The 14,699-nt window shown below is 48.7% G+C and overlaps 2 protein-coding genes across 2 annotated transcripts; one reads left to right on the top strand and one right to left on the bottom strand.

Annotated features, from left to right (window-relative positions):
- Nucleotides 1-3,750: 3,750 nt before the first annotated feature.
- On the top strand, nucleotides 3,751-5,762 carry J4E82_011436 (uncharacterized protein; the record flags this gene model as incomplete). Its single annotated transcript, XM_051737642.1, has 2 exons — nucleotides 3,751-3,980; nucleotides 4,037-5,762. The coding sequence occupies 2 exons, from the start codon at nucleotides 3,751-3,753 to the stop codon at nucleotides 5,760-5,762; spliced, it is 1,956 nt and encodes a 651-aa protein (XP_051582599.1).
- A 3,554-nt stretch (nucleotides 5,763-9,316) lies between these two features.
- On the bottom strand, nucleotides 9,317-14,381 carry J4E82_011437 (uncharacterized protein; the record flags this gene model as incomplete). The annotated part of the gene is made up of 3 exons (XM_051737643.1): nucleotides 9,317-9,654; nucleotides 9,702-14,103; nucleotides 14,157-14,381. 3 exons carry the CDS (start codon nucleotides 14,379-14,381, stop codon nucleotides 9,317-9,319), a joined length of 4,965 nt encoding a protein of 1,654 aa, XP_051582600.1.
- Between the last annotated feature and the right edge of the window lie 318 nt (nucleotides 14,382-14,699).

Raw genomic sequence — 14,699 nt, forward strand, 5'->3', positions numbered from 1 at the left:
ATGTGATGTTGTACCTTTTGTGTTGTGCAGTTAGTGTGTTGCTTTCTTGTGTTGCTCTTGTTGCTCTTGTTGTTTAGCTGCATCTGCGCGGGCTGTCCAAGTCCCCACGCTAGCGCAATCACACCTACGAACCCCAAACCCTAACACTATCAACCACGAGGTTTATCGTGCTGAAAATTGCATAGATAAAAGAGCCTAGCTATGCGAGATGATTGTCTAAGTTTAGTACAAATTAAGCGCCGAACTATAATTGGTACGTTGTAAGATATTGGTACGATGGGCGTTCTGATCTCTTCGCATGAAGATCGTACATGTCATCACTAACAAAATTAGCGCATAAAACGGTACATTCTAAAGTACCATCTATCCATCTGGGATAGAGAAAGAAGGCCAAGGTAAGTGGCACCAATATTTATCAGACACTTCACGTAGCTGGCGAGCATCACACGAAGCCTTAAGCAGTATGGAGTGTGCCTGACTCACTTGCAATTTGAGAAAGTTTTCCCATATTGCTGACCATCAATCCATAGTGTGACGGCAAGAGACCCTGGTGCAACCAATGCGAGAACAGTGATCTAGCATGCCACGATGATGTCGCCAAAGGCGTTTCTAGAGCTGAGCGTGTAAAGATCATGAAAAGAGATAGCGTGATCGAGGAGTTGGAGGACCTGAAGCGTATAATCACGTCGCTGCGTTCTGAAACCGATGACCAAGCGGCGGCTGTTCTCGGGCGCCTAAGGTTCGGTGAGCTACCTGGAAACGTCACGAAGACTCTCTATATGACTGGATCCTCGGCATTATACGGTCAGCCCCCCAGGTATGCATCAATCCATCGTCGCACCTTCTGCCTGTAGCGTGTTGACGACCCGGCCTCAGCTTACTGGTCCGAGAGTTTACGAAAACCTCTGAAAGGGGGATGAGTCACAAGTCAGCTTCCAATTTGAACAGAGGCTTAGAAACTAGCAAGGGCTTCACCGTCTTTATGGATTCTAGAAGCCAAGCTACGAGTTGGTCATCTTCAGCACACGTATCTCCATCCTCCGCGCTGTCACGCGAAAAAGAGGATCCAAGCATCGGGGGTGCATCAACAAACCATGCGTTTTTGGTTCTTCTGTTCGATCGAAATGACTTTCTGTTAGCTAGAAACGAGCCTGAAGACAACAGTAAAGAAACTGACTATCTTGAAAGAGTCAGAATCGACACGCGGCTCTTGCGACAACAACCAGACTGCAACGGTGGCAAAAGTCCACTTCTCTCATTCGAATCATCCTCTCGAATTCAGCGACCCTCATTGGACAGACAATGCAGGGCTCAATCAATTTACCCTACCCAACTCACTGGTCGGCAGTCGATCGTCAATACAGTGTGCATACATCGGAATCTAAACAGCAGTAACCTTTTCAGCCACATGCCATTTCCCAGCAGCATCAAAGACGACAACTATTCAGCTGGAATGCAACACACACAGATTAATGACTTCTTTCTTCCAACATGGGCTATGCTACCTATCAATACTGTACCTGTTCCTGGCTTGCTGGGGCATGCTCTTCCTAGCATCTTACAGGAAGCTGCAAGCTTGTCATATATTGGACTGCCGATAGAGCAGCTCATTGAGATTCATCCCAATATTGCAGCTCTTTTCGATGAGGACGAGTTCATGAATTCGGGTGTCCTATCCAAGTGGGCGGTACGAATGGTGCATAGCATGCTTCTCAAGGGTATGCATCAACAGTCTGAGTCTTATCAAATAAACATACCACCAAGCAGTTGTACTAAGAGGTTTAGGTAACATATTCTCATGGTTTGGATACATGTATCTCTTCTGGTACCTAGCACGTTGGATGATCTTCCCGTCCCCCGAAACGTACAATGCCATCCCGGAGTGACTCCGCCCTTCTCCGAACCAACTCTTCATGCCACATATTCACATCATCGACTTCATAGTCTGGCCTGCCTTCCGCGAACTTGTTGTTCAGATTCCTGCTATGCAGGAACGCATGGAGTGGTTCATGGATATGAGCATCAACATAGAGTGCGACTGGCCATACGCTACCTGGGAAGCGCTGGGCCGAAACGAAGAGACGGGCCAAGTAGACTTATGCGACGCGGCAAGAGAAGTAGTGAGAGATCTGGGTACTTGGACCGTCGGATCGAGCTTTAGGGAGTATTTTGGGAATGCGGATTCATATGTCAGAATCAGAGAAGAAAAGTCATGAAACTATGTGGGATGGCAGAGATGGTGCTGAGCAAGAGACGGCGACAGGAATCAGTATGGTAGAAGAGGAATGGACGACCAAGACCTGCGCCGCGGTCCAGACACTCGGAGTAGCAAGTGCCAGCAGAACCCCATAAAGAAAGAGGACTACGATGCTACAGAAGGACAACATTTGGCACTGGTATAGTATGTTACACAGACTATTCCGTCGACTCAGAGCCTGCGATCCCCATTTTGCCCAAGGATCTGCGTTTGCTCTACATACTCGATGGCTTTGGTGGCTAGCTGTGGCGTGCCTAGGATGGTCCGGATGTTGTCTCGTCCGGACAGGTTGGCGAAGATACGGTCCCGGAGATGCCTGCGCTTGCCGCAGTGGAGAAGGATATGTGCGACGGTCTGTCGTCTCGCTCCGCAGTCGCAGCGCGGGCTGGTGACGTCTGGCAATCTTTGGGCGAAGAGAAAGTCGTTAAGTCCGATCTTCTCTGTCCGCAGCTGCACCAGCAGCGCGCTCTCCCGCTTAGTGAGCCCCTCGTGGAGCCGGAGTACTTTCTTGGTGGGCGTTGGAGTGTGTCTGTAGGTTGCTCGGCCCTTGGTGTCCTTGCGCCACATTGCTATCCATGCCCGTTCGGCTTGTATGCTGCACCGTCTTTTTACAGTCGACCTTATAGTGAACAGCTGGGGAGGCGCGTCTGCCGGCAAGCTTCTGCGGCCGTCTTCTCTCCATCTAATGGCTTCCTTGGCTGCTTTGTCGACGCCCTCGTTCCCGGGTATGCCGACGTGGGCTGGTATCCATCGGACTGCATGCACCAGTGGTCGGCTAGATGAGCCGTAGATCTCGTCTGATTACTAAGCTAGTGCCGTTTTTTCGGCTGTTGGTCGGCCCGTCTGCTATATAAGGTTTCAGCGTATCTCGGACGCTTGTCCCTCTCGTACCGCGCAGAGCCTGAATCCTTGCAATTCTGCTTGGTTCCACGGTACACTACGAGATGTATCGGTATCCGCTCCACGATCTGAGCGACCGCGATCTGTCACTGCCCCATGTCCCGACGTTCCATGTTTCCGTAACCCACGCACGCTATCACTACTGGTACTCTGGATACTTGCGTGCCTGTCCCCTGACTGTATGCATTGCGCTTCGACCACCTGATTTAGCCTTGTCGATCCGCTCACCTATGTACCAAGAAATTGCATTCCTATTCCAAAGTCATCACAAGAAATTGACCCTCCTGATCTTGTCTTGTGGTTTGTCATTCCTTGCATGACCATAGAATTCTGCACTTTCATTGGAGCTGCCTGTGACTTGTTACATAATGTGGCGCCGAGTGTAGGGTTTCGATGTTGTACGAGCTTCGTGGCGGGCGCTAAGTGGCTACTGCTGCTGGGGTTAGCGTCGTGCAGAGCATGTGTTCAGCATTGCTGCCTGAAGATGATGGTACCACTAAAATGACTATTGAGCACATACTCGACGGCATCGAGAAGTCTCCACCTCGTCATTTTGTCTCGCATAGTATTGTATCATCTACTACTCCAACACAATGGCAAAGAAGAAGCGATCTAGCTTTCTTTGTATGTGTGCGATTGCTGTATCATGTGAAAGCGAGGCATCCATGTTCCTCGATCAGCCCGCCGAGAACAATGTCCATGCAGGAGAGGAGGTTGAGGTTGTTGTGGTAGACAATCCTTCGGCCACACCCAGCACGAGCGTGGACAGTGAAGTAGCAAAAGACACAACAAGAGAGCCGGAACTAGACGAGACTATGATATCGTAAGTTGAGACCTGACGCTCCCTGGGATCTGAATGTTTTCTCTAATAATTGGTAGCCCTTACGCTTGTGCTCCCGTTGTCATCGATTGCGGCCCAGGGCTTGCCACCTATTGCGTACCAAAACACCTTCTACGTTCGCCGAAGTGGTCAACCACCGATGCCGGAGGGACAGTTGACCTCCCGGGAGTGAGCGCAGCTACGGGACATACGCTTGTCCACTACCTTTATACCGGCACGTATCAACCACTCGAAGCAAGAAGCGACGACGCAGCGTCAATGGCGCCTATCAAGTTCAAACAAGCCCTCTTGGCATTTGCTCTTGCTACCATGTACGAATTACCGGACCTTGAAGGCCTCGCAAAAGAGCAGATCAGAACACATGGTTATTCCATGGCACTCGACGAAGTTCTGGACATCGCGAGGAAGTGCACGTGGTTTCCAAAGATGGCTTTTTCCTGGTTCCATGAGTACCTGCAGGCTCGAGCCAACTTGCAATTCAGCCTCGATTATAGGTACTTTACATGCAAAGCCTATATTGACAGTGTGGGTGATGGTAAGCTGCACAGATTCATGACATGTCATCTTCTGGAGACATTTACTGAGAAGCTTACTCATGTACCGCAAAAGTGGGAAGGCCACTGCGTGAATGAAGAGAGGGCTGATGCAGTGTTTGACGGAGTCGAGGATACAGCTGGAAAAGCACATTGTTTCTCTCGCTGCCACGGCAGACATCCGACAGGCTCGCGCATAGAGAGTCTTAGGATGTCTTCTGTGTCTGACTGGGAACTAGAGCCTGCACTAGCTCCTGAACCAGAAGAGAAAGAGGAATACGACCCATGGTCGTTCTCGTCTAGCAGTACTGGCAAGAACAAAAAGAAAAAGAAGAGAGGCGCGGTCGAGGAGCCTCTGCCAGAGCCTGAGCCAGTAATCGATTCAGTGCCAGAACCGGTTCCCGAACCGGAACCTGTCAAGGAAGAGGATCCGTGGGGATTCGCGGCGACCACGGGCAGGAGATCGAAGAATAAGAAAGCCCAAGATGAGCCTAAAGACAAGGAACCCCAATCATCAGAACCAGAACCAGAAGCTACGTGCGAATCAACCCCTCCTCCCCCCGAAGCAGAACCGGAACGTGTGGAGGAGCTGGCGGTCGATCCGTTTGTGGGACTCAGCAAAATGCAGAAAGACGATCCTTGGGCTAGCTGTGGTGCTGCGACAATGACTGAGAAGAAAAAGAAGAAAAAGAAGGGCGTAAAAGAGGAGCTCAGGGTCGAAGAACCGCCGCCGCCACCTCCAGAGCCCTTCATCGAGCCCGAACCTTCCCAACCCACAAAGCAGAAAGCGAAAGACAACTGGGGTGACTGGGGTGCAACCGCTGCTCCAATCAAGAAGAGTGAGCAGAAGAAAGGCGTCGCTGCAATGATTTCAGAACCTCCAACAGAAGAGCCCATTTCAGAGCCTGAGGTTGTAATCATTCCTGGGACGACCGCTGAACTGGAGCTCGTCGAAGAGAAGGATAATGGGGGCGATTGGGAATTTAGTTCGATATGGGGTGGTGGCAAGAAGAAAAATGATACTAACAAGGGTGCACTAGTGGAGCAGGAACAGAAGCGGGCAGAGGATGTGGCTGTAGAGGAAGAAGAGAAACCCATGCAAGAATCCATGCCAGAGATATCAAGCGTGCTTTGTCCTCGCCGCTCCCACCATCTGTCAGAGGGCGATGGTTGGAAATCGTGCGAGCGATGTCGAGCGATGATTAGAGAACTCGCGGCTCAGCTAGAGTAGAACAAGGCAGTGTTGCTTCCGCATTAGTACCTATTGAAATACTCAACCATATTCAGTAGAAACTTGCTGGTATAACTAAGAGCGAAGTGTCAGGCATTCCAGGCTTCTTGGGCGTATTGCTCAAAGTCAGGCGCAGGTGAATAGGCTTTTACATTTCCACGATTTTTGATAGGACACGGGGCTTCCAACTCTTAGTAAGGCCTCGTCTCGCATGACTTACCGCCACTTTTGTGAAATTGCACCTCCTATTCAACGTCTGACGCAACGTCACGCTACAGCCCATAGTTGCAGTTTGCTGCGATGAGCGGTGGAATTTAGGCCGCATAAGTGAGTCTTGAAGCCATATTCCTTGTCTTCAAAGTAGCCGTAACGGCGGCTTTTATGCTACCATTTTGTATTCTCTACTATTCCGTTCCTGCTATAGATTCTACTAAGGCTAATTTCTAGGAAAGGATCTTCTAGCCAGGGCGGGAGATAGCCCTATTTCTCTATATATTTTATTAATGTGCTAAAGAGAAAAGCTCCACATTGGAAACAGTATGATAAGTTGTCAGGATAGGAGTAGTCGAAGTCTCGATAGACTTCGAGTAAGCGGTGTAATTTAGAGACAACATAATCAAGCGCATTGCATCGACTACGGTCGATACTGGCTACTTAGAGTTAGCAATCGGAACTTGCGTCGAGGCAAGTCGAGAGCATACATGTAATTTCCTGGTGGATCGGCAGATCTAAAGTTTAAATCCACACTTCACTTCCTTTGAATAGGCGCTGTCAACTTATTCTTATAGCAAACGTGTTTTCGTCGTCCGTATAGCTCTACCTGCATGCTTTGTTTTCTTGCGTATCGTGCTCTCGAGGAGCAGCCGGTGTTGCAGCTCAGTTTCGACTTCTTCGTGTGTTCGCTTCTGTCCAATCAGCGGGCTCGTAGACTGTTGTTCGAGAAGTAGCTCATTTGATGCCCTTGCAAAAACATGCAATGGCTTACGTGACTCATCACGAGGTGCTATGGGCAGTCTATGTTTTCTTTGCAAGAGTGTACAGGAACGGTGTTATGTATTCACGCCTGTAGGGCTTTGCTTGACGTACAAGTTAATGCAATAGTTAACAAGTGCAAGTTAGCTAGACAAGTAGTGATTTTCAGTTATATCTCTCATACTGTGTCATGTCAAAAGCGAGTCCTTTTCATTACTTGCCTAGCAAATCTGGTTAAGGTGGAAGCGGTAGTGCGTACTCGAGTATGATTCGACGCTCCACCCATAGGAGTGCTGATATGAATAGCGTATGATCATAGGGCTTACGGAAGCATAGTTCAGCAGGGTAGATTCCTAGAACACCAGAGAGATGCATATTAGCGCTACGGCTCATGTTTCCATCGTGCGACAGGTCCGTCTAGAACATGACAAGAAGTTGGAACAGATTCTCATGGACACTATCTAGTAATACTTAAGTAGTACACTATAGTCTGCCTACTAGCTAACAGTCAAGAGATAGTCCTAGATATAGGTTATTATAGCTATCTAAGCCGCAGTTAGCTACAGCCTAGAGATTTCGCTTATAGACTCCTTTATATTACGTAATAGTACTAGTTTCTAGAATATATAGCATAGAAACCGCTCGTAGATAGCGTAGTATCTTCGCCGGGTTTATTCGCGTTAAAGTAGCTTAAATAGATAAAGGAGGAAAAAAGGCGTCCAGCTCCGAAGCTAGCAATGCACAACGCGTGGTGTCTGTTTAAGCATTATTTCGCATCGCTGAAACACAATTCTGCTGGCCTCGAGGATTTTCCAAATAAGCCTCTCTGTCTGTGCTGGGCTCACAAATTCGAAACCATTCCAAAGGCCTAGTATACGATCCTCTAATGTTCTCGCGGAGGGCAATGCTGCAGCTGAGACGATAACATGGATAGGCTCTTGTGAGCGAACCACAATGGTCATTCACAGCCTCGAAGCCTCTCAGTATTCTCGTCATGCTCGAGCTCCGCGTCTGAAGCTACCACGTCACTCTCGCCATTAAAGCGCTGTTCTTCTTCTTCTTCTTCTGCATCATCATCCTCCATCCGCACTAGCTGTTCTTCTTCGCTTGTAGAGTACGGTTGCTCATGGATCGCTTGCTCACTAGAACTGCTATCTTGGGTGACTACCCAGTGAACATACGAGAATGGCGGGGATCCAATCTAGCGAGGCACTGGATCTTGAAAAGATTGCGCAGCAGGCATACCGTCAAATCGTGCTATCATCACATGCCGTAGCTTGCATGGAACATGGTGGGAAGTTTGAAGATTGGCATTTAAGCGCGTGACAGGTACTGCGGTGCAGCAGCGGGTGCAGATGATTACTTTCTCGCCTAAGACGAATGTGATGTAATCTAGAGTAATTGGGTTATGTGGTTGTAGGATATGAAATGTGAGTTTAGTGACTAATGGCTTTGATCTAGGCGATTGGCACGACGTACAAGGTGGTTAGTGATAGAGGCTGGTGTTGACAGGATCCAATTTGTTGCCATCTCTGTGCTTTGAGCAGTTATACCTATCAAGGAAAAGCAAGAATACAAAGATGGCTTTGCTGTAACTAACTAGTTGTATTTCATTATCAGAAGTATGATCGTTTGGGGGCTTACACTAGGACTAAAATGCAGAAGTTAAGGGGCTGATTTGTGCTAGACCATAATGGGTGAGAATCAGTGTCTGATCCGCGTTGCATGCGCCCGTTTTTGGATCAGGGTGCCTAATTACTCGATTAGGATGGATCGGGGTCGAATCCACGTAGCATCATATACTAGGCACACGGCTTGCACACAAGCACTTGATATTGTGGATAAAAGACAAAAAGATCCATTGTCGTTACCAGGAATAAGGATCAGAAGACTTATGGGATAACAGCGTGAGGTTGATAGCATATACTCTACAGAGGAGTGAGGAGGCTGGGGTGCTACACGAAAAGACGCGACTGAGACGCGGTAGTCCAACGTGTTTTCGGGCCTATTATGTATTATATCTTCGAAGGTTTGCGTTTCTCAAGATTGGAATCTGATCATCAACGGAGGGCATTGGTGAGTGTTGGTGAGGCGAGGAGAGGCAGGCATAGCGGAAGCGAGGTTGCTCCTGATTGGCCCGCAAATAAGATGAAGGTTCGTCTATTAAAGTATAAATCTTAGAGTCCTGATATCGACTGAGCTAAGCTATAAGCGAACAATAAGATAGTGCAGCAGCAGATGCGAGAAAGTGCTGGTAGGAGGTGTGGCACGGCGTCGATCTGAAGTAGTTTCCAAGGCGGTTGACTCGAGTGGCGATCGCGATCTCCCGGAAGGATTTAGTTTTGGAAAAGGGATAGCTCCGTGCCACGACACCTGAGTATGGTCCGAACCGCGACTCACATTGGTTGGGACTTTGTTACCTCACACCTCAATGATGTTTTACATTACCAGAGACTGCGTGTGTGGTTTCCTTCCATCTTAACTTAGGCCCAAGCAAGCTTCCGGGATCAGGAATAGCATGTAGTTCATGGATGCAGTAGTGTCTTCTTTGCATAACAAGTCTACATTGGCAGCTTCAGCGCCTAAGCCCACATCTGCTTGAATTTACCATCAAACTCCCCCTTCAGACATGAAAACGCTTTTAATACCTGTGGTAGGCGCATGTTTACATCGTCCCAATCTTCCAGCTCATCATCCTCATCGTCCCAAACACCGATTGGAGCCCAGACGGTGGTTGAGGCTGAATCTTTGCCTTCTTGTCCTGCATTATCGTCGCTTCCGACTGTCAAACTATCGTCCTTTGATTCCTCGTACACGTCGCCACTGCCTTTCAGATCAGTTGCGTCTGCTTCGAATGGTGAGGAGGGTTTCATGAAGTTGGTCAAAGCTGTTATGATCGTTGCGAGGACGAGTGAGAAGTCTAGTCAGACGTCAGCAACGGTCATCGATGTTTCGGAAGAGACGTACCGTTCAGGTGGAACCAGACATCGGACCTGCGGATCTTGTTTGCCTTCTCTAAGGCATTCAGATCGCCATGCTTGTAGAAATCATATAAGTACGCATTGAGTGGTACTGTAGTTTCTGGATGAATGGGCAAGTATGGCACAACAGCCTCTTCCAGAAAGACACCCGAACGTACTGTACCACAGAGATCGGAGATACTATCAAATTCGTCACCATGGCCCGAGAGTGAGACGAAGGGGGAACGAAGAACTGTGTGCTGATGCGCATTTGGGGTTATGTTGAACTGCTCGTCCGACCGACCAATCCGTATTCTACTCAGTGGCAACGCGTCATCCGGATCTTTTAGATGCTGGTCCGCGTAAGTTTTGACATAAGTGCGGAAGATTGCTAAGGTTTCGATGTTATGAGCTCGAAGCGTCTTCTCCGCTTTCTTCGGCAATGGCGGTAAGAAGACGATCGAAGGCGATCGCTTCACGACCTCCTCGACAAACTCCCCATCTACGCGTTTGCATTGCTGCCGACCAAAGATATGTGATAACACAAGCATAAGTGTTGAGCAAACGTGTTGGGGATTCGAATCGATGTCCCGAGAGAGATCGTGGAAGTAGCCCGAACTGAGGAGGACGTGAAAGGCCCAGGCCGAGTTTTCGGTGTAGTATAAGTGAGTGATACACCCAGCAAAATTGATTGGCGAACCATGAAGATCCAGCAAGGACTGGCGTCGAAGATACTCGATGGAGAAGCGAAGATGGTGTAGAACAGCCATCTTGGATTCGGGGGAGCCAAGGTAGAGCCGAGGCTGGGAAAGGATAGAGTTGATCGTACGAGTTGCAAAGTCGGAGTTGCTTGAGCCATGGAGCAAAGTGGCTAGCCGCAAGACCAGCGATGTTGTGATAGGGAAATGTCCGTTTAGATCTGGAAGTCTTGAGCTCATGAGACGGAATACTCTTCCAACAGGGATTCCAAGAAACAGGACATTCCCAAGTAGGTCAAACCCTCTCCGACCAGCTCGACCAGCACACTGGCGGAAGTTGAGTGCGGTAAGGAAGACAGAGTCTCCAGCGAAAACTACAGTTTTACAGGGCATATTGATGCCCAGCGCAAGAGTGCCAGTGGCAATTACAACTTGTAGGTAGCCTCTACGGAAAAGTATCTCCACCACCTGACGATATTTCCGATTCATACCTGCATGGTGGACACCGATGCCTCGGTTCAAAGCACTGATGAGCCATTCTGCGATGCCTCGATCACGAAGTTGTTGCTTGTACACGTCGAGCTCTGATTGCAGCAATTTATGCATGTTGGCGAAGTGAAAGCCGTTGATTGGGGCATGAGGATCGAAACCATCCCACTTGGTATGCTCTGCAGAGGCGGCTTCGCGTTCACGGTCCAGTTTCGACAGTCTCTCTTCATTGTCTTTTTCTCTCTTGCTGTTTCCACGCCTAGCTTTCATTTTACCTGTGCTCTTTCCATCTTTGGATTTGGCCTTGATCGCTTCTTGATTTTTCTTGAACATTTCGAATGCCGCAAGTTTCTCTTTCCACGAGGTACTCGTGGTTTTCCAAGCTAACTCGTTTATCTCCAGTTCCTTGATCACATCTTTCATCAGCTTTTCACACTGACCACGATCATAGTTGAAAACAATGGCTGGAAGAGCGTTCTTAGCATGCAGATCGGCAAGCGCTGGCAAAATCATCGAAGCAAGGCTCTCTGGATTGACATCCCTAGCTCCAAATTTATCACCGAAGATGCGTTTCGTGCTGAAAAGGTTGCGGGTTGTAGGTTGAACGAGCTTTTTGCTCAGATCCTGCTGAACTTTCTCAAATGGTGAGCCCTTTTGGTTCATCCATTCTAGCAGCTTAGCCTTGAGATTCTTCTCCCATTCGAAGATGTGGACCCTTTTAACTACATCCGGAAGTGCGCCTGGGCCGAGGTTGGGGGGTACATCGTACTCCTTTGTTGCGTGCTTTTCCATCGTTTGCCAGAGCCAAAGACAGTCCCGAGCCTCCAGATGGAGGTCTTTTGGCATTCCTCGAGACTTGATATTCAAGCTCGAGATAGGATGGACGAAACAGAAGGGTTCCATTCCGTCTAGGCCTGGTGTATGGATAGGAGAGCTTTCTGGTAGACCTGCAAAGCAAAACCTCTTTGGAGGAACGTAGATGAATTTACGTAAGTCCGAGTATCGATGGTGGTGCTCAACTGTGACAAGCTTGTTCCCATTTGCTTCTTGAGTTGACCCAAGCCAGGCACTGAACTCTTCCGGATTTCCAACAGTTGCAGAGAGGGCTATGATAGGACAAGGTGACTGCAACAACAATTGTTCCCAGACCACACCATCTTCTGCCTGACCAATGCAATGGATTTCGTCAAATATAATCCGCTTGATCCGGTAGCTCCAAGAGTTTTCCGTCTCAGCATTGGAGGGAGCTAGCAGCATGATCTGGAGGATATGAGGCACGGTCACCAAGATCTGACATCCGGTAGCGTTGTTGATTCGGTAGTCCCGTGTATGAATTGCCCAGACTGACTTCCCGGGCCGTTTGAAGGACTTGGAAAAACGTGCTTGGATTTCAGCGGCAATTTGGTTGACAAGAGCTTTGGTCGGTGCAACGTAGACGATGACGCCATCGTCATCGTTCGTGAGAACTTGCTTCATTGCATAGAAGGAGATGAACGTCTTCCCAGCACTAGTCGGTGCAACAACGAACAGAGAATGGTTCTCATCAATCGCATCAAGAACCTTGCGTTGCCATGCATCGGGACGAAACGGAACACGTTCGTCTATAGCTGAGCCAATTTCCCTTTCAAGATACGGTCCACAATGCTCCAACTGAAATATCTTTGCACCGCCTGGAATGGGTAGTTTGTTACGTATTGTCGAGATAGACATAGAAGCTCTCGAGATCTCTGCCTCGTTGAATATGCAAGTGAATTCGAGTGGCCGACTAGTAGCCTCCGCCTCGTATCTGAGCGCAGGGAGTTTCAAGACCTTCAAGATCACTTCTAGAGAAGCCGAGATCTCTGGTGTCATTCCTGATTTCGTCTTCAGCAACTCCAGGAGTGTGTTCCAAATGAGAGCTGCAAAGCTTCCTCCAGATTCTACAGCTGTGTCTCCATGACATTGCATCCAGATCCGGAGTAGGCAGTCTATTGTGTATAGCTCAACCTCTGGCTTGATCGAACTGTCATAACCTAACTTTGTAGAGTAATCCCGGGCTGTGAGGTACCGAAGTTGCAGATTGAATTGACCACCAAGCTCCTTACATTTCGCTCTCCAGTAGGCAGCGTCGATGTTTCCTTTAGATTGAGTCTTTGCTGCCTTAATCGCGGCTGCCGTCTCAAGAGCCATAGTCTTCCCGCTCTTCTTTATTGGTTTGTTCGTTTTTTTGTCACCTTTAGAACATCGTCCTTTCTCGAGCTGGTTCGAACGGCCGGGTGCATACACTACAAGAGCCTTCGGTGGTTTGGATGGCTGTATTTTCTGATTCGCAACGATAATTTCAGGCTCCAAGACCTTCCCAGCTGCATTAGTAAGGCTGGCTGCGTACGCATGCATTTCAGCCATATACAAATCGTTCCTACGGCGGGCAAAATAACCGAGCTTCTGCGTCGCCGTCTTCGATGCAAGGGTCTTTCTATGATTGTGCCAATGCGATAGTTCTTGGAAGACTCTGGCATTGTCATGTGTTGCCTCGTCTGAAATTTTTTCATCCAACTCCAGTCCAATGGGAGCAAGGTGCTTGTCGAAGATGGCATTCTTGAAGGGGAGAACAGTCTGATCGTAATCAGGGACTGTGTAGCGATGCCGGGCCGAGTCTCGAGAAACCTGAACATCGGTGGTCATACTCATGGGGAGTATTCCATCAAGACTATTCTTGGGGGCTTCAATGAATGTATCAAGCAGGCTGTCGTATTTCTTCTTGACAGATTTGTTGGCTAGCAGTATATTGCGAAGGCAGGCATCTCGGATTATAGCAGCAAGCAAGAACCCATCGAGGAGATCTGCAAGATTGACCGGGAGATTCAAGACATCAAGCTGCTCAGATAGGTCCTTGTTACAGAGTAGGGAAGCTGCAATCTGTGTGAAGGAGCAAATAAGGGTCTGAGCGGTGTTCTCCGAGGTATTTGACGGCCTCCGAGCTGCAAGCGGGAAGTACTGAAGAGCAGCAGTATGTAGGAAGAAGGCGGAGGCTTCGTCATCAGATATTGCGCAATGCCGCCTCGCTGTACGGAGGACGAGGACGGTGACCACGTCTCTTTCCGACGGCTCAAAAATCCCTCCCAAATTTTCCAATACAGGACTCTCGATGGAGGATATGTCATGAGAAGCTGCGGCATAACAAGATGGGTCGAATCCATTCTGATTGTGTTGTCGCGAGGACTCTAAAACCACAGCCATCGTCTAGGACACCGTCAGAACAAGAAATAACGCGACAGTAGAGCATGAACACTCACCTTACTGTCTGTGCATTGCAACTCATTGATCAGGGCAACACTGTGCCGATTACTCATGAACCAAAGAATCATGGCTCTGAGGTTTATTTTACGAAGGTGTCCAGTAGATGGAGAAGAAGCTGAGTTTTTCGTTTCACGCGGCAACACCTGATCTTCTTCGTATGACTTGAGATCTTGGCCGCTATCTGAACGCAGTGCCAAATTTGACCCTGAGGCGTCTACCATGGCGCCATCGTGACACATGACGAAGTATGTGCCACTTTCATCGAGGTACTGCACAAACTCATCATCCGTAAATGAAGTAAACCGTTTAAACGTGACTCTCTCGTCCAAAGCCAAGCTGCGTGACAGGTGTCTGAAGATGACCGATCGCGCCAGCGCATACTTAGGCCAGTTCGTCTGACCTGAATTTGGTGGGATACAAAGCTCTTGATTCTGGTCAAAGCAGACTACCTGGAACCGACATCTCCTTGAGAGCAGATCTTGAAGAAACTTCTCAACGATGTAGACCGCATGGAGCAGTTGAAAGCCATCTAGTCGATA

The sequence above is a fragment of the Alternaria postmessia genome (assembly GCF_024291825.1).
Source record: "Alternaria postmessia strain BMP 2775 chromosome Unknown scaffold_202, whole genome shotgun sequence".
Lineage (NCBI taxonomy): Eukaryota > Fungi > Ascomycota > Dothideomycetes > Pleosporales > Pleosporaceae > Alternaria > Alternaria postmessia.